A 23,436-nucleotide genomic window follows, 5' to 3' on the forward strand; every position below is an offset into this window, starting at 1 on the left:
GGGAAAAAAAAAAACACCTTAATTTTTTCTTTGAACTGCATCACGTTCTCTCTGAATCATTGTTTTCGAGGTACATATCACAACAGACATTTGGCTAAACATAAAAAAAGGGCTGTTATCCAGGTTATCAACTTTAGTGAGTTTCAAATTTTCAGAACTTTAATGACCAATAAAAGCATGTTTTCTGAATGCAGGGCAACTAACTATGCCTGTGCGCCACAACTACTGAGCCTATGCTCTACAGCCTAGGAGCCGCAATGCTGAGCCCATGTGTCACAGCTACTGAAGCCCCAACGTTCCAGAGCCTGTGCTCCACAACAAGAGAAGCCACCTCAGGAAGAATCCTGTGTACCTCAACTAGGGCGTAATCTATGCTTGCCGTAACTAGAGAAAAGCCCACACAGCAACACTCAGCAGAGCCAAATAATATGATTACATATATATATAAGACGTCCAGGAAATTATTTAAAGCCAAATTTTACTTTTCAGAAAATAGGAATAGAAAGGATTTAGCCCAGTAAAAATAGATGCATGCATGTTTGTAAGATTTTCAAACTTTCAGGAAAAAAAAAAGCTTGGAAATATGCTGACATTTGGAAAATACTCAGCTGACGACTCCCAGGTTAGTTTTGATTGAAAACAGAATACTAACACTAAACACATAAATATAGGAAACAGTGCGTTCAAAATCATGGTCTTTTATTTCTCTAACAAGCTTAGCACAATTACTAAAGAAGCATAAGATTGAATTTCACTCAATTAAAGTTACAGAATAGCTCCCAGATTCACCTCCTTCCCTTCCCCTCTTGGGCTAAAGGTAAAGAAAGTGACTTTACTGTCAACCCATACCAGTTAGTCAATTTCCCTCATCTTTCTTTTTCCAAATACACCAATATGTTTCTGTTATTCCTCATAACTCCTAGTATATTATTAATGAATAACCAGAATGTAAGTTAATTAAATTACTTATTATTAGGAGGACAACTTTTCCAAAATGATTTTAATTTAACAGACTCCTGAGACTCCCTGGTAGGCCCTAGGAATCTTCCTTTTTCCCATTCATTTAGAAGTGAATGGAAGTAAGTCTTTGCAATCCACTTTTTCAGTCCCAGGTTCAACTAAAAAGTTAAGTAACAGTTTACATCAAAACATGTCCACTAAGGTTTTTTTCCATGCATTCTCTCAGTTCAAGATACTCTGGCTTCCTTAAATAAAAACAATTCAAAACAAATGTTTACTGTGCATAATTAAAATATTTTCAGTAACTATTATACAAATCCATTGGATTTATGCTTTGCATTTATAGAGAGCAACTAATTACATTTACTATTTTTAAGAAATCACAGACCTGTTACTCCAAGTTGACAAACAACTATCACAGTCACTTGGAAAAGGCAAAGTCAATTTTTTCAGCCACTTAGAACAACATTTATGAAGACAAAATATAAATAGAGACTTGTTTCATGAACAATTTTGTGAGTATATATGAAAAAAGATGTATTTTCAGTCATGAATATTAGTTTTAATTTTTGACAATTTCTAGAATGTTCCATTTTTACATAAAGGAATGATACGGTCAAATTGGCTATACAAAGTTTACTTCAAAATCATTACACTTCAGTGTTACACTAATACCAGAGACTGATGAGCCAAATGCCAAACAGCCCCTTAACACTCACTCTGTTGCTTCCTACAGTTGCAAACACTAATGGATCTCCTTCTTTACTGTGCCAGTTAAACTGAACTCCAAACAATGGTTGATTATGATCTTCCTATAAAATAACCAAGAAATAAGAAAAATCAATATATTTTAAAAACAAAAAACGTAGTAAACTGATCATTCCCATTAAAAACCTTCCCCTCCACAAAATGCAAGCTGCAATTTTATGTTATCATACATAAACTGACTTTTGACACTTAAAAGATATGTTAGTCCAGTTTTCACATTTTAAAATACTGGTGCATGATAAAACTATGTAACAATTAAAGACTTAGAGCTTAGGTAACAAGTACTCATCAATGAAAATACTTTAATAGTTGCTCTCTATCTTCTTAAACCGAAATGCCATGCCTTTGAATCAAAATATAATGGATAATTGTGACAAATGCATTTAATCTCTCAGGACACAATTTAATTTTCTGAAATAACAAATAACCCAAGTTAATACAGTTTCTCCAGTACTCATTAAACGTTTTCTGGTTGAATTCTTCCCTTGTGAAGTGAAGAAAATTGATTCCATTCAAATCACTGCTCTCCATTAGTTCTATAGAAACAATTTAAAATTACTTTGAATTTGGATCCTAAAAGAAAAACCACCTAAGAAGTTTTATAATGAACAAGAACACTTGAAAGTGGGGGCCAGGGAGGCAGTGGGCTGTAACTCCACAGTTATCAGGAGGTTATAAGGAAGTGTATAAAAAACAAGCATCCAGTTTTTTGTTTTTAATTGGAGCAGAGCTGATTAACAATGTTGTGTCAGTTTCAGGTGCACAGCAAAGTGATTCAGCCACACACACACCCGTTCTTTTTCAAACTCTTTTGCCATCTAGGTCACCACAGAATACTGAGCAGAGTTCCCTCTGCTAAAAGTATTAAGTTTTGTTCATAAAGTTATTTTTCAGCCTTAGGATTTTACTGGCAATTTCCTGATGTTTAACAGTAACCTTCATATTCACTTTAAGGCACTTTAAAGTCTGATAACATTCATTTCTTATCCTTTAAAAAGCCAGTTTTAGGCTTTGGAAATATTTACTAAAAACAATACAGTTCAAACCACTTTCCAAATATACTACATAAAAATAGGTTAATATACCTAAATATTAACATGAAACTACAAAGGGACACTTTGCTTTAGAAGAAAAACACACACACAAAAACACTGAGATTAATTTCTCTCCTTTTAAGAGAGTATAATTTGACATACACAGCAATGAATTTTGCTACCTAGATAGGAAAATAATTTCCATATGGAAATAATTTCCAATAATTTCCATATGGAAATAATTTCCAATAATTTCCATAGCTTCTTATGCTTTTCAAAGACTTTAAAAGGATATTTAGGTATTTTAAAAAGAATCTAACATATGCACAAGACACTATAAGGTATATTTTTGCTCAGTATAGGAAAAAATCCCCAAATTAAAAAAACAGGAAATGAATATATAAAACACTTAAATATCAGTAAACATTTTTTAAAAATAAAAAGACTATTGAGAAAGACAGTAATCTAAATAACACGAACCTATTATTTCTCCCAAATATTAACTATGCAAAACAAATTTTAATTTATACCTTTTTTCTTGAAAACAATTACAAATAAGACTTCAATTTTTAAAGACTGACTTCCAACTATTATAACTTTAAAATATTTTTAACTTGACAGAGAACCTTGAGCATAAAATGTTTGCCATTCAGAAACCTGCAATTCTGGAACCCTGCATTTAGCCCATAGATTGTGTCTTTCTCCACATACCTTGAGACTATTTACACATTTGAAAGAATATTTGCATTTCTTTGATTTCCATTTTCCCTTCCCCCAACTCTTCCTTCCAGGTGCATTTGGCGTATTTGTAGGTGTATCAGGGCGTTCTGTGTTGGTACCGCTTTCTATACTGACAGCATCATCCTATAAGCAGCAAATCAGAAAAAACTATATGAAACAGCAATACTGTACTTAGAAAATGACTTCAAACTGGAGAGCTGCTGACCAACATAAAAGAATTAATAAATCCTGCAAGAAATGAAAAAATGTATTCCTGCAAATGCATTAGGATTTGTAGATATTTGCTATTTCAGCAAAAATATAAACAAAAATCGAATCCTGATGATGCTAATGGTAAGAATAATACTGCCTTTAATTAATAAGGCACTGGTTTGTGCCAGCCATGACACTACATTGCCTCACTTCACCTTTACTGCTCTTCATACAACGTACTGTTAGATACGTGTTGCTTAGAGAGCCTAAGGTGGTGTCTTGCTGGGTAGGGTTGCTGGGATTGAAAACCAGAGCTGTGACTCCTTAATCTGACTGACCTACATGTCCTCATAGTTTATCTGACTGCTTGCTGCTCAGTCTGGAGCATGGCAGTGGGTGGCTGTTTGAGGCCAGTGTGTTAGTACTTCCTATTTTAGATGAAAATCCTGATTATCCCTCAAACTCTACTTATTTATAACACTTAAAACCATTTAGAAACTTTTTTAGGTTCTACATATTACGTGCTATTTACCAGTGAAATCTGACTCATGGCTCTAAAATACTCATGATTCAGACCTCCAGAAGCTCACTGTAAAGTAAAATCTTTCCAAATTCACCTAATTTATATCCTGTCTCCAGTCTACAAGATATATTAATCGTCCTCTACTCTCAGAAGAGGATTTCACTACCTCTTCCAATTACACATTCCGAAGTGTTCTTTGGAATAAAGAGATTTATTTAAACCTGTATCACCTTAGGGCAGTAGTTACTAAATTCATTCCAGAGGAAGCTTTTTTCATGGAGTGCCCACTAACATCTATGAGAATACAGACCAGAAACCATTGCCCTAGGAGCTATTTTTAAATTATTGCTTTCTAAAGTTAGTTTTACGATATTACAGAAAGTTAAAAATCCACTAGAATATAAAAAAGTACATTAAAAATTCACATTAATTTGCTTAAAAACTGTATGGTATTATATGGTAGTTTTTAGGGGTGGTTTCCAAAACTTCAAATGGTTCATACCAAAATGAAATGCTTTTAAAAAGTACACAACTTATTCTAACACTACAATGGGAAAAAAGCAATGGAGTGGATAGATGGTACACAGCAGTGCTCAATATCTAGATTGTAACTTAATGTAAACACAATCAGCTTTTAGATACAGAAAATACAAAACTATATTTATAGAGTTCAGTTTCTAGGTCGAAATCACTGCTTTTTAATCTTTATTCTTCCTACCTTTCAGCTGAATTTACACAGTTAAAATTTAGTGTAGAAAACAATTTTGTGTTTCACTGGGAAACTTCATGTCTACTGCACACTTTTCTTCCATGTTATCAGATTCTAGTCTGCTTCACTGCCTTTGAACAATCTTACACCTCTTACACTGTGGACAGCCAAAGGCAGAGGTTCAAAATGTCTTCCCTTTCATTCTGAAGAAAAGTTTTTGTCTCCATTTGCAATTTCATCTTTACATTCCTTTCATCTGTATAGTTTGTACTGTGTGACTTAAATTGACCAGTTCCTTTACATGAGTAAAATGTTTCTGAAAATTATCTTTTAACACTAGAGAAATGAAACAATACAATACTTAGACATTTATTCACCAGCTTCTTTCCACTCTGGCTAAAAATTCAACTGCTAATCAAGAAGCCACACAAAACATAGTAAATAACTGGGGAAACATTACACACACACACCTTTTACCCATTTAATTTACCCATCTCCTCAAATAGTCAAATCAAGACAGAATCAAATGGAAATGCAATACACTCACAATGCTTTCATTTTATTTGTAAATTCAAACCTTTCCTGAACATCTAGTATGTGCACAAGCTGATATCCACCTTGACTCCTCCTCCTCAAAGTATAGAATGGTACTGTGTAACAGACATGGCACTACCGCCTTCATCTGCTCAACAAGGAAATGGGGATAGTAGTTTGTCCCTTGATCTTGCCACAGGTTCCTTAAAGCAAAGTCAAGTCTTCAGATTCAGCCTTCTGATCTTACTACCAGGCAACAATCAGTATTCTTTCAGAAGCCAATTATGCTGCACTTATATGAAAAAGTTAATAAAATGGCAGGTACATATACAATGAACTTAAAATAGGTCCGATATTAACTACACTTACTGTGCTGATCATTCTGCAATGCAAATACTGAATTATTATGTTGTGCACCTAGAACTAATAACATAATGTTATTGGTCAATTTCATCTAAACTTTAAAAAAGTTTAACATCCTATCAGTTCTTTGATTCACTTTAACAGTATCAACTGCTCAGATTACCATAACTCCAACTTACAAATACCAGATTCTTTCTTCCATTTGCCTTTGGCCTTCCTGTCATTATCTGGCTCCCTCAAGAGTTAAATCACTGCCCTTATTAGCTTTTTCTGAATTCATTTTTTATAGAGTTCTCTACTCCCTTCCTTTACTGCTTCTCTTAACTTATGTCCTAGATCTGGGTCCCTGAATGGAATTCAGAGGGCCTGTGAACTTATGCAGTTGAATAAATTCATAAATAAATTTAAGATTGCATCTTAATTTTCACATTTTTAACTGAAATCTATTACTTCCTTCTACTATAATACAGGCAGTATATGTACTAATGTTACTGTAGCTGTAACCTTCTCAGCAATGGAAATCATGAATTTTTATATTCCATTATAGTTGTTGCAGATCTCAAAAGCTGTCTATACCCATCAGTACTATCAGTCATTGTGATGTCTAGTTACTTAATGTAATAAAGAAGTACTTTATTAAACCTGAAATTTGTTTTAAACAATTTTATAACTTCCTTATAATTTTATCATTGATTCTGTTTGTGATCTTATATATTGTATTTTATACATTTGAAAACATTACTCTGAAGTTTCACAGGATTCATTAAAGTGTTCAGGGCAGAGAAAAGGTTAAAAGTAGCCATCTAAAGGAAGGAACCAAAACAAAGGCTTAGTCCAACCAAGTAGCTCTGAATAGCTTCAGTATGCATCAAAGAATACATTCCTCTTAAGGGTCTGTAAAAAGAAAATAACTTTTCAATTTATTTAGTTCCCTGAAATTTTCCTCAGTTTAAACTGGGTATTGACATCTTTACCTTTCTGCCTGATAAATATCTGGAAGAGCCAGAAACACAAGTCTAGATTACAAAATAAGGAATAATAATTAAATAACACTTGCATGGTATTTATGAACGGGGCATTCGGTTCAGCACTTTACCTATATTATCTCATTTAATCCTCACAAACATCCCATGAGGTAAATACTATTATCCCCATTTTTAAGATAAGAATCCAAGGAAACTAGGTAAAATACCTAGATCAAGCAACCGGTAAAGACTAGAGTGGCGAATTTTAACCTAACACTTGGATCCAGTTTGTGCTCCTAGTCACTAACCTAATCTGCCAAGAGAAATTTAAGAGAAGGTGGAAGTAAAACAGATTCCAACGGCTGGAGTGAAGAGGGTCAAAAATGTTAGATCCCAATATATAATAAGACTGGAAAGCACAAACAGGAAAATAAAAAGATTAAAAGTAACACCACCTACTAAGCCTTTCAGATATTTCAAGTCCAAATCCCACAAACTGACAACCCCCCAAATATCTTTCCTCTATCTGCAAAAAGAATTCTTTCCCATCTGTTCAGTGAAAAATTTGGTCTTGATACCATGCCATACATGTGCTTCAGTCGGTGTGTAAGATACACCATTTATTCTTAAAACTAGGCAAACTGAGAAAAAGAACTTACACCATCCTTCTATAACACTTCAGAAGGCATTCCCTCGGAGGATTCACATTTTAGAGTATCACCTTTGAATGAACCGTCCAGACATTTTTTCCTGAACTTATTGGATATAAACTTAAAACATGAAACGGCAAATTAACGTCAATTCGGTTATCACTGGCGTCTCACCTAAACACAGTGGGGTCAACTGTTGGGACGAACTAGAGTTGTGACATTTTTTAAGTTTAAAAAATCTGATTTCAGAGCACCTTTACACATGCGAGACCACGAGCCTACACCTAAAGCCATCTACCTTTACCACAGTTGCCTAGTGTCTTCTAGGTTGTCCCCGTTATCCTAGTGAAAACCGACGAAAGACTAACTGTCCCTTCTCATCCCTTCCTCAAGAGTCGCTCCCCCTCCAACTCTGCAGACGACTCTCGCAGTTCTCCTCCTCCAAAAGTGAGGCCGACTGTCAGGCGCACCCCTTCTCCACAGACGAGACAGGAGCAAACACAAAAGCCCCTTTAAGAGAGTCACCGAAATCCCTGACGTCCGAGATCTGCTCTTCCCATTGTGGACCGCCTGGAAGGGTCTAAGGACACGGTCCCTAAATCCTTTTTAAAAGTCCGTAACACACGCTGGCCCCTCCTTCCAACTGTCTTAGAAAAAAAACACCTCTGACTTGCCTTTTAAACTACTGGAATCTCAGATCCGCACTTTGCCCCCAAAGGCCCAAACTCTCCCACTCCACGCAAAACGCTCTCAGGGCAGACCCCCTCCGACCCTCCGCCACCACGCTCTGGCCCCAACCACAGTCTCCTTCGCGAAGTTTCCTTTCGCTCTCGGCGCCCCAGCTCAAAAAAAAAAAAACCCCCTCAGAGACGAGTTTGATTTTCTCCTCCACGCCCGCGTTTTCCTCAGCAGAGCGGTGACACCTCTCCCTCCCCCCACCCCACCTTACCACAGCCGCCCGCCCGCCCCCGCGCCTACAGTTTAAAAAGAATTGAAAACTTTGACGGCCAAGTCCCGTCCGGACTGCCCTGGGGGGCTGCGCTCACATTCTCGTCTCCAGAGAGGTCCGGGTTGCTATTCTCGTCGCTGCTCAGCTTCTGCTTCTTGGCCGCAGGCATGTCTGTTCCCGCCGGCACTGTCGACACTTCCCTCTCGGACATATTCCTCCGCCTCCCTCCAGGTTCCTGCCGCCGGGGGCGGGGCCTCCGCCACACCGCCGTCAAGCAAGCCCGGCCGGAGCTTGCCGCAAAGCTGCCGCCGCCGCCACCGCCGCCGCTCCCCCCACTGTCGCAAACCGCGCCCAGCCGCCGAGGCGGGCGTGCGTGCGACCCCGCCACACTGCTGAAAAAGGGGCGCGCGCGCGCGCGCCCTCCCGCGCGGCTTCCCGGGTCCTTCCCTGTCCCCGCTCCCGTCTTGCCCTCTTCCCGCCGCCCTCCCGGCAGTTTGCACGGAGCGGGTGTGGGACCCGTCGGCTTCCGAGGGCAGTTATTTCCAACGTCCCCCTTCCCCGCGACCGCCCTGTAAAGGGAGAGGCGGAACTCTGAAGAGGGGGTGCCCCCTCACCCCCTTCCTCCTTCCAGAGACGGTTCAGCCGCAATTGGCCCAATCCTTCGATCCCCCGACCCCGCTGCGAGGACTCGAAAGTCTGTGGAATGGACGGGCCGACTCGGGTCCCGGGGGACGGGGGGGACCAGACGACAAGTCGCCTTACGGTTCGGGCGTCTGTGCCGAGTGTTCTTCATCTTGAACTCGAGGAGTAACGCTGTCACCTTATGCGCGGAACTGGTCGCCACCTCACTTGCGGTTGAGAACAGAAATTCAAAAACTGTAGCGAGCCTCGCGCCTGCCTCCCCTGCCTTGCGAATGGAAGGTGCCCGCTAACAGGTGCGCATGCGCCGGGGCGTGTGCTCGCGCTTGGTTGTCCGGGCCCGCCTCCTCCAGGCCCCTCCTCTTGGAAATCTTGTTTTCCAACCAGGTAGTCTTCCACCGGTTTCCGTGGCAAAGGATGGATCTCAAGGCGCTACCCAATTGTAGTCCCCTGAGTGGGTCGTGATTTCTTGATGAATATTTATTCTAGTGAATATTGATCGCAAGGGATTATTATCCTCGTCCAGTTAGTTCCAATATTGGATAGGGCTTAAGTAGGAATACCCTAAAAGTATAATTCTAGACTCCCTTGAATTACATCCCCAAATGCTTCCTTTACCTCTTAAAGAATGTTAACGGCCCTGAACAATGCCAAGGCCTGAAAAGCAATGTTCACCTCCAAGTATGTATGAGACTGTGAGACTTAAATGACGGACAATATTTTTTTGGCATGATTTTGACAATAAAATTATAGGGGAAGTCAACAAAAACTGTGATATTTTACAAAAATGTTTGTGTTATGTCGGCTCTTGACAGGTGCTAAGTGCATTGGTGAGCCTCGGAGATTTGTTAGAGGGGTCGTTAAGCCACATAACCAAAGGAGTAGCCCAGAAAAGGAGAACTATGATAAGAAATAAAAGGCAGCTCCGTCTTACCTGCCTCTTTGGGAACTTAGCTGTGACTACTTATATTTCTGGACGTCATTGTCCTCATCTGTAAAAAGAAGGGACCTAACATTTCTTGAGCACTACTGGATAATATCTACTTTTTTGTGTGTTCTAGAGCTCATTACATCACCTGTTGGATACCACAGTAGAAGAATGCCCTATCCCTAAAATTCTAGTGTCCTTGAGCTAGATGCCTTAACATATTGTAGACTGCAAGTCACTTCTTTTGGAGACAAGGAGAGAACTCTTGAGAATAAGAAAAGTAAGGTAGAGGCAGGGCAGAATTTAGATGTTTTTATAATGAAGATTCAAGAAAAAATAGGGAAGCTGAAAAAAAAGTTTGGATTTAGTATAGTAATTGCACTTATTTGTTGAACTCCTAAAGTGCCAGGCGCTACTAATCAGTTAGTGGGCGAGAGAGAGATGAGACTAGTATGGAGTCTCCACTGAGAAAGTAAGATGTGTCTTGTTTGACATGTTCATGGGCAGAGACAAACATCCCCCACTTCTCTGTTGAGAAGGATGTTTGTGAAATACAGTCCTACAAATAAAAGGGTAATCAACTAAAGCAATTCCAATCCAAATTACTCTTTGTATCTGAAATCAGTAGGAGCTGGGAAGTGGGCATCAACTTCTACTCATAAAATTTAAAAAGTGCTGAATGACTGTGAAACTCGATGGTGTCCTTTCAGGGGGCTCCAAAGAGCTCAGTACCACAGTCGTTTATGTCTCAGCACAGGAAGAATTTAGTGAGAGGCAAAGTGATAGGTAAAGATTTGTTAGAATAGGGTGCTTGTGATGTTTACAAGCAGGTGGGTGAGGTTGAGGGGGTGCTGTGCCCTGAGTACTTAGTGGGTTACATTTTTATAGTCAGAGGAAGAAAGGGGAGGAGGAGAAGACCTTCTTTGTTCTTCTTGAGTAGACCTCATGCTTCCATCATCAGTTCCTCCTCCAGGTCGGCCAGGGAAGTTTTCATGTCCTTACATGGTCAAGCTAGGTTCAGAGTTGTTGTTTTTTATGTGTGCAAAGTATGTCCTAAGGATCACTAACCTATTGAGCTCACTGGGCAGGAGTTTGGTCTCATGCCACCATTGTTTTATTGTGTTGGGTCATGTCCTGTGCTTCTAGTGCATGGTTTTGTTGTTAAGCAAGCCTGCTTGGTTTTGTGGTTAAGTAAATGAGCTTTCCTGAGTAATCATTAATTTGTGGGGTCTCCCGTATTTTTTCCTACTTACAATCCCCTAGTGGGACTAGCTATTTAATCACCTACTTTATCCCTTTACTCTGTCCCTTTCATTTGGATAAAGGACACATACGGAAGGAAGATGTCTTTCAGCATTCATGAGACCCATAACAAAAATATTTTTTAAAGAGTTTTGTTAAAACTTGGAGGGATAGTTTTAAAGTTTTGTACAATGAATCAGAGATAATAAATAGAAATTAGTTAATACTCATTGTTGCTAATGTTAAAAAATTATTCTGACGCTTGTTAAAACAGGAACTTTATTCAGTACTATCATGATAAATGTCAAGACTGTCACAGTAGGAGAGAGAGATAGGGCTAGCTCTGAATACAGCAAGGGTAGGTAGGGCTTTATAACCAAAGAGAAGAGTGGGGCATGTCACTTGCAATATGTTGCTTTGGTATATTAATTTTTTAACATTTATGTATATATATTTATTTATTTATTTGGCTGCACTGGGTCTTAGTCTCAACATGCAGGACCTTCAGTCTTCGTGGTACCTGTGAACTAGTTGGGGCATATGGTATCTCATTCTCCAAACAGGGATTGAACCCCAGTCCCCGGCATTGGGAGCTTGGAGTCTTAGCCACTGGACCACCAGGGAAGTAATAATTCTGAGGTGAAGACACTTTGAAAAACAGACTTCTCTGAGCTTCGCTTTTGTGCCTAAAGATAGTCCTCCAAAAGGAACTGAACTGTCATCAATTCCCTCCCTAGGAATTTTGGCAATCAGGGAAGATTGACTCTAATCACCAAAGAAGAGACTAGAAGTCAGGACTCAACACCACACCCGGAGAAATTTTGCAGCACACTGTCATTAGCTCCCCTCTATTCTGAGCGCATTCATCTTTCTAAAACATTACTCTTGCCCAAGTGGCATAACTCCCCCTTCCCCTTCCCCTTCCCCTACTGAGATTGGTATAAACTCTCAAAGATCACTGCTTTTTTAGATATTCAATTTTCCCCCCAAGATGCCCCTGTGCATGTGTTATTAAAAATTAATAGATTTATGTACCTTTTATTTTGATAACTTGCTTGGTTTTAGTTTGTTTCTTAGGCATAGCTATCAAACCTAGAAGGTTAGAGGGAAAGTCTTTCCTCCCCTTCAGGGAAGTTGGTAGGTAGAAATTTGCTAAAGAAGACATCAAGAGTAGGAGGATTCTTTCTAATCCAACTCGCCAGGGTTCAGTTCAGTTCAGTTCAGTTCAGTCTCTCAGTCATGTCCGACTCTTTGCGACCCCATGAATCTCAGCACGCCAGGCCACCCTGTCCATCATCAACTCCCGGAGTTTACCCGAACTCATGTCCATTGAGTCGGTGATGCCATCCAGCCATCTCATCCTCTGTCATCCCCTTCTCCTCCTGCCCCCAATCCCTCCCAGCATCAGGGTCTTTTCCAATGAGTCAACTCTTCGCACGAGGTGGCCAAAGTATTGGAGTTTCAGCTTCAGCATCAGTCCTTCCAATGAACACCCATGACTGATCTCCTTTAGGATGGACTGGTGGGACCTCCTTGCAGTCCAAGGGACTCTCAAGAGTCTTCTCCAACACCACAGTTCAAAAACATCAATTCTTCAGCGCTCAGCTTTCTTCATAGTCCAACTCTCCCATCCATACATGACCACTGGAAAAACCATAGACTTGACTAGACAGACCTTTGTTTGCAAAGTAATGTCTCTGCTTTTGAATATGCTGTCTAGGTTGGTCATAACTTTCCTTCCAAGGAGTAAGTGTCTTTAATTTCATGTCTGCCCCATGAAATTTTTTGGAGCCCCCCAAAGTAAAGTCTGACACTGTTTCCACTGTTTCCCCATCTATTTGCCATGACATGATGGGACCAGATGCCATGATCTTAGTTTTCTGAATGTTGAACTTTACACCAGGGTTTACACCAGGGTTATAAGATATCAAATCTGCAAAATTCTTTCCAAACCAACTTAGCAAAATTCTTGTGAAAACTGAATTAGGCAAGTTCTAGGATAAGGTCAAGTTGAGGACAGGGCTCAGGGGAGCCTGACTAATGTTTAGTTAAAGAGTCTTTAGTCAGGCTCCTCTGAACCCTCTTCTAATTCAACATGTAAAATATCACAGGTATGCTATTTAGAGTGCTATTCTTATGATATTAGTTTAATAAATGCAAAAGACTACCTATTAAAAATCAAGTTTTTCAATACTGAATTCTCTTACTGTGAAAGATTTCAGAAACCATCACAATTGGAGCGGTCTTACTACATACATTTTACAAATGTGGAGGTAATTCCCTGGTGATCTGGTGGTTAGGACGCCAATCTGCTGAGGGCCCTGGATTCAGTCTGTGGTCGGGGAACAAAGATCCAGGAAGCCATGCAGTGGCCAAAACCAAAACAGGTGTGTAGAGCACGTGTGTGTTAGTTGCTCATTCATGTCTGATTCTTCACAATCCCATGCACTGTAGCTCACCAGTTTACTCTGTCCATGAAATTCTCCAGGCAAGAATAATGGAGTAGGTAGCCATTCATTCCCTTCTCCAGGGGATCTTCCCAACTTAGGGATCAAACCTGAGTCTCCTAAGTTGCAGGCAGAATCTTTCCCTCTGAACCACCAGGGAAACCCCGTGGAAAGCATGCTGCTGCTACTGCTGCTCCACCGTCCCTGGGATTCTCCAGGCAAGAACACTGGAGTGGGTTGCCATTTCCTTCTCCAGTGCATGAAAGTGAAAGGTGAAAGTGAAGTTGCTCCATCGTCTCCGACTGTTAGCGACCCCATGGACTGCAGCCTACCAGGCTCCTCCGTCCATGGGATTTTCCAGGCAAGAGTACTAGAGTGGGGTGCCATTGCCTTCTCCGTAGAAAGCATGGTTCAGTGTAATTAAGAAAGTTGCCCCCAAGCACACATCTCTTCCAAGTGATAGAGCTGTGGATCCTAATCAAGTCTGGTTGATTGGAAAGTACTTCTGCCTCAAGATGAAGGACCCCAGGCAACTCTAGGTATGTGTATTTCTACTTACAGAGCTTGATATCTAGAACACACAATCTTTTACACACCACTGAAGAATATCAGAAGGCTGTCTCACTTGGGTCAGAAAGAGGAGATAACTGGAGAAACAGGAAATTCAAATAAAGTTTGAAGTTTTGTTAACAATTACATGTTCCAATTTCTTAATTTTGGTAAGTTTACCATGGTAATATAAGATGTTAATGAGAAAAACTTTCCAACTTTTCTGTAAAATTATCCCCTATGAAAAACCTTATTAAAAAAAAAAATCTGTCTCATATCAGACTGTTGAGAACTCAGGTCAGAAATACCTGTTAACCTTCAAATAAGTACTTGATCTATTTTGGAAAATGTTCCAAGATAATCTGTTTATAAAGAATGAAATTTTTTCACAGTCTCCTTTGTGTTGCCTTTTAGTATTTTGTAAGCTTCATATCAGGAAATGAATTTCAAAAGCTAAATTAAATCCTTACCAGTTCAATTGAAGTCTATTTCTCATTCATTCAACATTTTTTTGTCTCTTCTGCTTCATAAATAGCAGCTGTTCATCATCGCTCAGGCAGTGTGTAATCAGATGCTTGCAGATCCACTTTTCTTGGAAAAGAACATCATATGGCTTCTTTGAACATTTTAAAGTCAATCAGGAGGAATTTACTGAATGTCATTTATGTGCAAAGCAGTGTGGTAATTGGGGAAGAGTAGGGGAGGGAAAGAGGGAAAATTAGAGGATCTACCCAGTCTTCCTGCAGTGAAAAATGTCTCATACATTTCAGAAATATTTGCTGAGTGCTCCCTCATAGCTCAGTTCATAAAGAATCTGCCTGCAACGCAGGAGACCCAGGTTCAATTCCTGGGTCGGGAAGATCCCCTGGAGAAGGAAATGGCAACCCACTCCAGTATGCTTGCCTGGAGAATCCCATGGACAGAGGAGCCTGGCAGGCTACACAGTCCATGTGATTGCAAGAGTCAGACATGACTTAACGACTAAACCACCACCACCACCACCACTGTGTGCCAGGCACTGTTCTAGGTGCTAGAAATACTTGATAATAAAACTAGACAGTTCCTAGTGTCATAGAGCTTACTGTGTAGTGGGGGAAATAAACATTAACCAAATATTCACTCAGATAAAGGTAAAACTACAACTGTGAAGTACTATGAAAAGAAAGTACAAAACCAGGACTGCTGTTAGACTGTATAGTGTCTTTGTGCTATTTTTTAAGAGGTACCTCCATAGGCAGAAACAACCCAGCTTGACAAGCAGACTGTGCCTTCGATGAATTAGAAAAAGGCAGCCCTTCGGCCAGGTGACACAGCCTTGATCTTTGTGCAAGGCACTGTACGTGAACTAAAGTAGATTTCAGCCACCATTACCTCATCTGGGAACCATTCTTTAGATGAATAACCTGCACGAATGTACACAGCAGCCCTACAGAAGGTTCCATGGACACACAATTAAGTAGGATTTGGTAAGGTTTCCCTGCAAAACAGGGAATGAGAACCAAAGGAGAATGGGAGTTAACCAGGTGAAAAGAAAGAGCAAGAAACATTCCAGGGAGTGGTAGCAACATGTGCGAAGGCCTGGGGCAGGATAGGAATGTATACTATCACGAAACTGAAAGGTCGCTGCTGGAGGACTGCAACAGTGGCGGGAGGAGTGCTGACAGGTAAGGTTAGAGAAAGCAGGTAGGGGTCAGATCATGTGGAGCCTTGCAGACCAGCTTAAGACTGCAGTGTGAAAATAGATCTCCTGCTGATACGACTCACACAGAAGGAACTCAAAGGGCATTAATTTATTTCATCTTGATTGTTGGTATTGCATTTAAATGCAGCAAAATTCACACATCTTCAGTACACAGATTGATGGGTTTTAACATAAGCATACACCCACGCAGTCTGCCTTCCTCCTGCCTCTTTCTGTTCAAACCCCCATCCCATCTTCCAGGGAAAACACTATTCTGGATTTGTGCACCTTCTATTAGTTTGAAGGAACAATTCCTTTGTCTCTGACTGCTTTTTATTTTACTTATTTATATGTGACGGTACCGGGTCTTTGTTGCTGGGCAGACTTTTCTCTAGTTGCAGCGAGAGGGGGCGACTCTGTAGTTACAGCGTGTGGACTGCTCACTGCAGCGGCTTCTCCTGTTGCAGAGCACGGGCTCTAGGGCACAAGGGCTTCAGGAATTGCGGCTTCTGGGCTCTAGGGCACAAGGGCTTCAGGAATCGCGGCTTCTGGGCTCTAGCGCACAGCAGAGTTGGTAGCTGTGGCACACAGGCTTAGTTGCTCCAAGACTGTGGAATCTTCCCAGACCAGGGATTGAACCCTTGCCCCCTGCACTGGCATGTGGATTCTTACCCACTGAACCACCAGCAAAGTCCTGTCTCTGACTTCTTTGGCTCAGTATAATGTTTTTGAGATTTATAACATGGTGTTAATTACCTGGATCGTTGTTGTTGTTATTTAGTTGCTAAGTCGTGTCCGATTCTTTGTGACCCCATGAACTGTAGCCCTCCAGGTTCCTCTGTCCGTGGGATTCTCCAGGCAATAATACTGGCGTGGGTTGCCATTTCTTTCTTCAGAGGATCTACCCGACCCAGGGATCAGACCCTCATCTCCTGCATTGGCAGGTGGATTCTTTACCACTGAGCCACCAGAGAAGCCCAGTTATCTGGATCAGTGGTTCCCAAACTATAGGAGGCTTTTGAGTCAGCTGAATATCTTGTTAAATCACAGTTTAACAGACTCCACCCCGGAACCTCTGATGCACTATGTTGGGAAAGGGCCCTTTTGTGTACATTTCCAACAAACTGAAGGATATGCCTGAGCTGCCGATTCAAGAACCACACTCTCAGAACCACTGGTCTAGATGATAAATTCAGAAATGTCTTATGAACAGTTTCTAGAAATTTAGCTATTCACTTAGTAAACATATTTTTAAGCCCTTGCTATGTGCCAGGCACTTTCTAGGTCCTGGGGATTCCAAATTAACTAAAATATTATGCTTCTCCTCTCGTAACTGACAGTCTGGTAAGAAGACAGGTAAACCAAATGCATGTTTCCAGCTGTCTGAGAAAGTCTCTTCACTCAATAATGGACAAAATATTTTAAAAGAGAAAGTGCTCTTGCTTTCCAAAATCGATAAACCACTAAGAGTAAAAGCAAGACTGTCTAATTGTTCCCATCCTACACACAGGGCTCCTCACTGCCATGCCGAATAAAAGGATGATCACTTAGACTGACTTTACTGAGTGTTTTCTTTATTGAGTGCATCCAGTACTGTGGAAAGTGTTTTCCATGCAGTTTGCCCTTTAATTCTCTCAATAACTCTGTGAAGCCAGTACCATATTATCTGCTTCTTATGGATGAGGGAAAAGTAGCTGGAGAGGTTAAGGTTTTAGAGAAAGGCCACTCAAAAAGCGAGCGGGAGAATCAGAATTCAAACCCACATCTGGCTGACCCATGTGCTAGTCCTTTTTATCACTAACATTCAGCTTTCAAGAAGAAAATAACCTTCATGAATTATTATAGTGATGAAAATACGAATGAGTCCTATATTAGAAATTCCCAACACTGAATACAGAACTAGAATAGGATGGGTAGGGAAATATATAATATTAATTGAGTGGACATATGAGAAGTCTTCATAATTTTTATCAGTCTTTTTCTAACAGAGTCCGGGAGGCAAAGACAACTCAGTAGATGCAAATACTGTATTCCAATCATAGGAAAAACACAGTCGATTGTGAATAAATGAAAGTTTATTGGGATCAGTGATAGCCTGAATAAAAACTCTGTCATGATTATGCAGTGACTTTGCTTACCAAATACTACCTTATAATCATAAGTTCAACTTTCTGGTTTCCTTGATAACAAGAAGACAGTGCTCTAACGAGTAGGCATTCGTGTTTTTGTCACTGGAGAAGTATATTTTACAGCATAACGTTAATACTTGGACATATCATTTAGAAATGGGTATCTTGTTAGTTGGGAAGGGGCCAGATTATGAAAAGCCTTCTGCCATTAGTCTGTAAGTAACGGGTGGTCAAAGAAGAGTTTTCCCTTTGGCAGACATCAGTGGGTATGACTGGAGGCAGGGAGATGAACTCCAAGGCCACTGCAACACTGCAGACCTGAAGTCAGTGCCTAAGAAGATAGAAGGTAAGAGTTGTTTCCAAAGGCATTTAAGAGACATAATCAACTGGACTCGGTAATTCATGGAAAGTGAGGGATGGAGAGAGGGGCATAGAATGACTCAGGTTAATAGTATGCCTGAATTCCTGGGTGGTGGTATCTCTAAATAAGATAAGAAAAAATAGGAGAAGCACGTGGAATTTTTAACTTTCAGTGTTGAGCAGAGAGATATGTGATTTTACTTCTCTCAAAATCTAAATATGGTCTTCAAGAGCCCGTGGGAACGATAATAATCTGTCCTTTATCTAAGGGAAGAGTTAGCTAAAAAAAATAGAGTTAATTCTAATGTTTTATGCTGTCAAGAGAGTTTTGTGTGAGCATTAAATGAGACAATCTGTGTAGGAGAGACTGAAACATTTGTTACTGCATGGAAAGTTGTTGAATGATAAATATATTTTGTTTTTTGGAAGAATAGCTTGCTTGGGCTTTAAAATCACCAGCCTTGATTTTAGGAATAAAAAGATTTTATCCACAATGTCCTCCTTCTAAAATAAAAGTTTAAAAAAGATAGGATGAAATTGGGCTTTGTTAGTGGTGCAGCAGTAAAGAACCCACCTGCCCATGCAGGAGATACAAGAGACGCAGGTTTGATCCCTGGCTCAGGAAGATTCCCTGGAGAGGGAAATGGCAACCCACTCCAGTATTCTTGCTGGAAAATCCCATGGACAGAGAAGCCTGGCAGGCTGCCAAAGAGAAGGACACGACTTAGCGACTAAACAGCAGCAAGAAGGAAAATACATTTTGATTATAATCCCAAAGAAAAGCAATGCCAAAGAGTGTTCAAACTACTGCACAATTGCACTCATCTCACATGCTAGAAAAAGTAATGCTGAAAATTCTCCAAGCCAGGCTTCAACAGTACATGAACTGTGAACTTCCAGATGTTCAAGCTGGATTTAGGAAAGGCACAGGGACCAGAAATCAAATTGCCAACATCCGCGGGATCATGGAAAAAGCAAGAGAGTTCCAGAAAAACATCTACTTTTGCTTTATTGACTATACCAAAGCCTTTGACTGTGTGGATCACAATAAACTGGGGAAAATTCTTCAAGAGATGGGAATACCAGACCACCTGACCTGCCTCTTTAGAAACCTATATGCAGGTCAGGAAGCAACAGTCAGAACTGGACATGGAACAACAGACTGGTTCCAAATAGGAAAAGGAGTACGTCAAGGCTGTATATTTTCACCCTGTTTATTTAACTTATATGCAGAATACATCATGAGAAATGCTGGGCTGGAAGAAACACAAGCTGGAATCAAGATTGCTGGGAGAAATATCAATAACCTCAGATATGCAGATGGCACCACCCTTATGGCAGAAAGTGAAGAGGCACTAAAGAGCCTCTTGATGAAAGTGAAAGAGGAGAGTGAAAAAGTTGGCTTAAAGCTCAACATTCAGAAAACTAAGATCAAGTCTTCCTATCCCATCACTTCATGGCAAATAGATGAGGAAAGAATGGAAATAGAGAGAGACTTTTTTTTTGGGGCTCCAAAATCACTGCAGATGGTGACTGCAGCCATGAAACTAAAACACTAGCTTTTTGGAAGAAAAGCTATGACAAACCTAGACGGCATATTAAAAAGCAGAGACATTACTTTACCGACAAATGTCCATCTAGTCAAAGCTATGGTTTTTCCAGTAGTCATGCATGGATGTGAGAGTTGGACTATAAAGAAAGCTGAGTGCCAAGGAATTGATGCTTTTGAAGTGTTGGAGAAGACTCTTGAGAGTCCCTTGGACTGCAAGGAGATCCATCCAGTCCATCCTAAAGGAAATCAGTCCTGAATATTTATTGGAAGGTCTGATGCTGAAGCTGAAACTCCAATAGTTTGGCTACCTAATGCAAAGAACTACTCATTGGAAAATACCCCAATGCTGCAAAAGATCAAAGGCAGAAGAAGGGAAAGATAGAGGATGAGATGATTGGATGGCATCACCAATGCGATGGACATGAGTTTGAGTAGGTTCCAGGAGTTGGTGATGGGGAGGGAAGCCTGGTGTGCTGCAGTCCATAGGGTCGCAAACAGTCGAACACAACTGAGCAACTGAACTGACCTGATCTTCTGAGACATTATCTGATTATAACTATCTTCAGTGACTATCTTCTGAGACACTCAGTGCTCTTTTCAAATGTTAATCAAACTCAGCATTGTCCTTAGATGAAAATACTAAGGCAAAAAGGATCTAGAAAGTTGAACAAAGAGTTAATGTTCACTGAAGTTTTGCTATATGCTTAGGACCTTGCATGATTTGTCTCATAATCTTCACCACATCCTTGCACCTCTATTTTACAGATGAAGAAGAAGAGACAGAGAAATTAAATCACTAGCTCACAGATGTAAATGGTGGTAAATGGTGGAGCCAAATTTGAAAGTATATGGCCTTACGCTGGGATCTGAGTTCATCTCTGCACCAGATGGCTTTGCACTGAATTGTCGACATGTTTATCCCTGGGTGGATATTCCTGGTGGCTCAGATGGTAAAGCGTCTGTTTACAATGCGGGGGACCCGGGTTCGATCCCTGGGTTGGGAAGATCCCCTGGAGAAGGAAATGGCAATCCACTCCAGGACTATTGCCTGGAAAATCCCATGGACAGAGGAGCCTGGTGGGCTACAGCCCATGGGGTCGCAAAGAGTCAGACTGAGTGAGGTGGACCTGAGTATATCCTTTATTTCTTTCTTTCTGCTTCTCTGTATTTTTGTTAGTAAGCATGTATTACTTTGGGATTGAGGAAAAAGTTTATTTTAATTTGAAAAGCAATCAAATAAATGAATTTTTAAAAATTGCTTAATTCTCCTTCATTCCCTTAAAAAGCATCTCTGTATCTAACTTGATAATTTTAAGCATTAAGTACCTAGCTGTTTGAAGACCAACTTTTGTCTGGTACATGGTTCATACTGTATGCTTGTTGCTACTGCTGCTGCTAAGTCACTTCAGTCGTGTCCGACTCTATGTGACCCCATAGGCGGCAGCCCACCAGGCTCCCCCATCCCTGGGATTCTCCAGGGAAGAACACTGGAGTGGGTTGCCATTTCCTTCTCCAATGCATGAAAGTGAAAAGTGAAAGTGAAGTCGCTCAGTCATGTCCGACTGTTCGTGATCCCATGGACTGCAGCCTACCAGGCTCCTCCACCCATGGGGTTTTCCAGGCAAGAGTATTGGAGTCGGGTGCCATTGCCTTCTCCGATTGTATGCTTAGTTCTCTGAAAAACAGATGACAATCATTGCCAGGTTAATTAACTGTTACTATCGTAGAGTCTGGAATAATAGAGATAAATGAACAATTCTGAAATTAAAGTTTAGCTGTCAAAGCCAGAGAAACAGGAGTTTTTTTAAAAAATATTTATAATCTTTAAATTGTTTAAAAGACTATTAATCAGCCTTAAGAAATTCACTACTATCTATAAGTTAAAGTCAGCGCCCTGACTAAATGTGTCCTTCATGTCCTTCTCTCAATGTGTCTCTAGAAGGGGAGTAAGAACTAAATCAAAAGTCCTGAGATCTCATGTTTAAATTAAAAATGTGAGTTAGCACCTTAGAGGTGCAAAGCTGCATCTCTAATTTCTTTGTGAGTAGTTGCTTTTCCTATCTCTTGTGTCGGTATTGGATTGTTGTTCTATGTGTCTCAGGAATATTCATCTGTTGGATCAGATAGGGCTAGTTTTGTTGGAATAAGGCAACACCACGGAATTTTTTTTGTGTTGAAAAGGTAATTACATAGATTAAATTATATGGACTTTGCAGTACTACCTGAGGCACTTAAGGGGAAAAGAAAACCAACCTCTAATACACTTGGATTCACTCAACTTGATACTAGTCCATCATAAGTATATATAACCAAGGCAAGAAAAGAAATATACTTAATGTAAATAAGCTTGATGCAAAAATGACTTGCTGCCTTTGAAGATCTATATTTAAAAATATGTCAATAGGTTTTAAAAACCTTCAATAGGTTTTAGGTCCAAGGCAGTTTTTTCCTAATGAAAATGTGATAAGTAAAAATAAATGTACCTCTAGAAGGGGAGTAAGAACTAAACTAAAATTTATACATTTCAGATTTACCCCAACTTGGGTTTTTACTTAATTTCATTTCTTTGAGAGAGCAAAAAGTGACTTCAGATTCTTAGAACAGAGACTTTGTAGAGCTAAAGCATTCAGAAGTCTGAGAGAGACAACTGTGGAAAGAGATTTTGATCAGTTAAGTGTAAATAATTAGAAACATATGGATTATAGTACCTCAGATAGTAAAGCATCTGCGTGCAATGCAGGAGACCCAGGTTCGATCCCTGGGTCAGGAAGATCCCCTGGAGAAGGAAATGGCAACCCACTCCAGTATTGTGGCCTGGAGAAATCCATGGGCAGAGGAGACTGATGTGCTACAGTCCATGGGGTTACCAAGAGTCGGACACAACTGAGCAACTAACACACACACACACACACACACACACACACACTCCTCAAAGTGTGAAAGTGAAAGTCGCTCAGTAGTGTCTGACTCTTTGCGACACCATGGACTATATAGCCCATGGAATTCTCCAGGCCACAATACTGGAGTGGGTAGCCTTTCCCTCCTCCAGGGGATCTTCCCAACCTAGGAATCAAACCCAGGTCTCCCACACTGCAGGCTGATTCTTTAACAGCTGAGCCACAAGGGAAGCCCAAGAATACTGGAGTGAGTAGTCTATCCCTTCAGCAGATCTTCCTGACCCAGGAATCCAACCAGGGTCTTCTGCATTGCTGGCAGATTCTTTACCAACTGAGCTATCAGGGAAGCCCTCACAGTGTACTTGAATTTAAAAGTACAGAGGAAAACATGCTTAGTAAAATGCTCAGTTCAGTTCAGTTGCTCAGTCGTGTCCGACTCGTTGTGACCCCATGAATTGCAGCACGCAAGGCCTCCCTGTCCGTCACCAACTCCCAGAGTTCACTCAGACTCACGTCCATCGAGTCAGTGATGCCATTCAGCCATCTCATCCTCTGTCGTCCCCTTCTCCTCCTGCCCTCAATCCCTCCCAGCATCAGAGTCTTTTCCAATGAGTCAACTCTTCG

At 40.5% G+C, this 23,436-nt stretch overlaps 1 protein-coding gene across 2 annotated transcripts in view; it reads right to left on the reverse strand.

Annotated features, from left to right (window-relative positions):
* Positions 1 to 9,459, reverse strand: part of EED (embryonic ectoderm development) — a 33,017-nt gene extending 23,558 nt beyond the window's left edge. The window contains exons 1-3 of one of the 2 annotated variants that reach the window (XM_018043355.1): positions 8,486 to 9,459; positions 3,474 to 3,626; positions 1,680 to 1,772 (exon numbers count right to left, since the gene is read on the reverse strand). In XM_018043355.1, the coding sequence (XP_017898844.1) occupies positions 1,680 to 1,772; positions 3,474 to 3,626; positions 8,486 to 8,599 (360 nt within the window). In that variant the 5' untranslated portion in view covers positions 8,600 to 9,459. The remainder of the gene's footprint in view (positions 1 to 1,679; positions 1,773 to 3,473; positions 3,627 to 8,485) is intronic. The other variant, XM_018043356.1, reaches the window with a different exon arrangement.

This window comes from Capra hircus, chromosome 29, assembly GCF_001704415.2.
Source record: "Capra hircus breed San Clemente chromosome 29, ASM170441v1, whole genome shotgun sequence".
NCBI lineage: Eukaryota > Metazoa > Chordata > Mammalia > Artiodactyla > Bovidae > Capra > Capra hircus.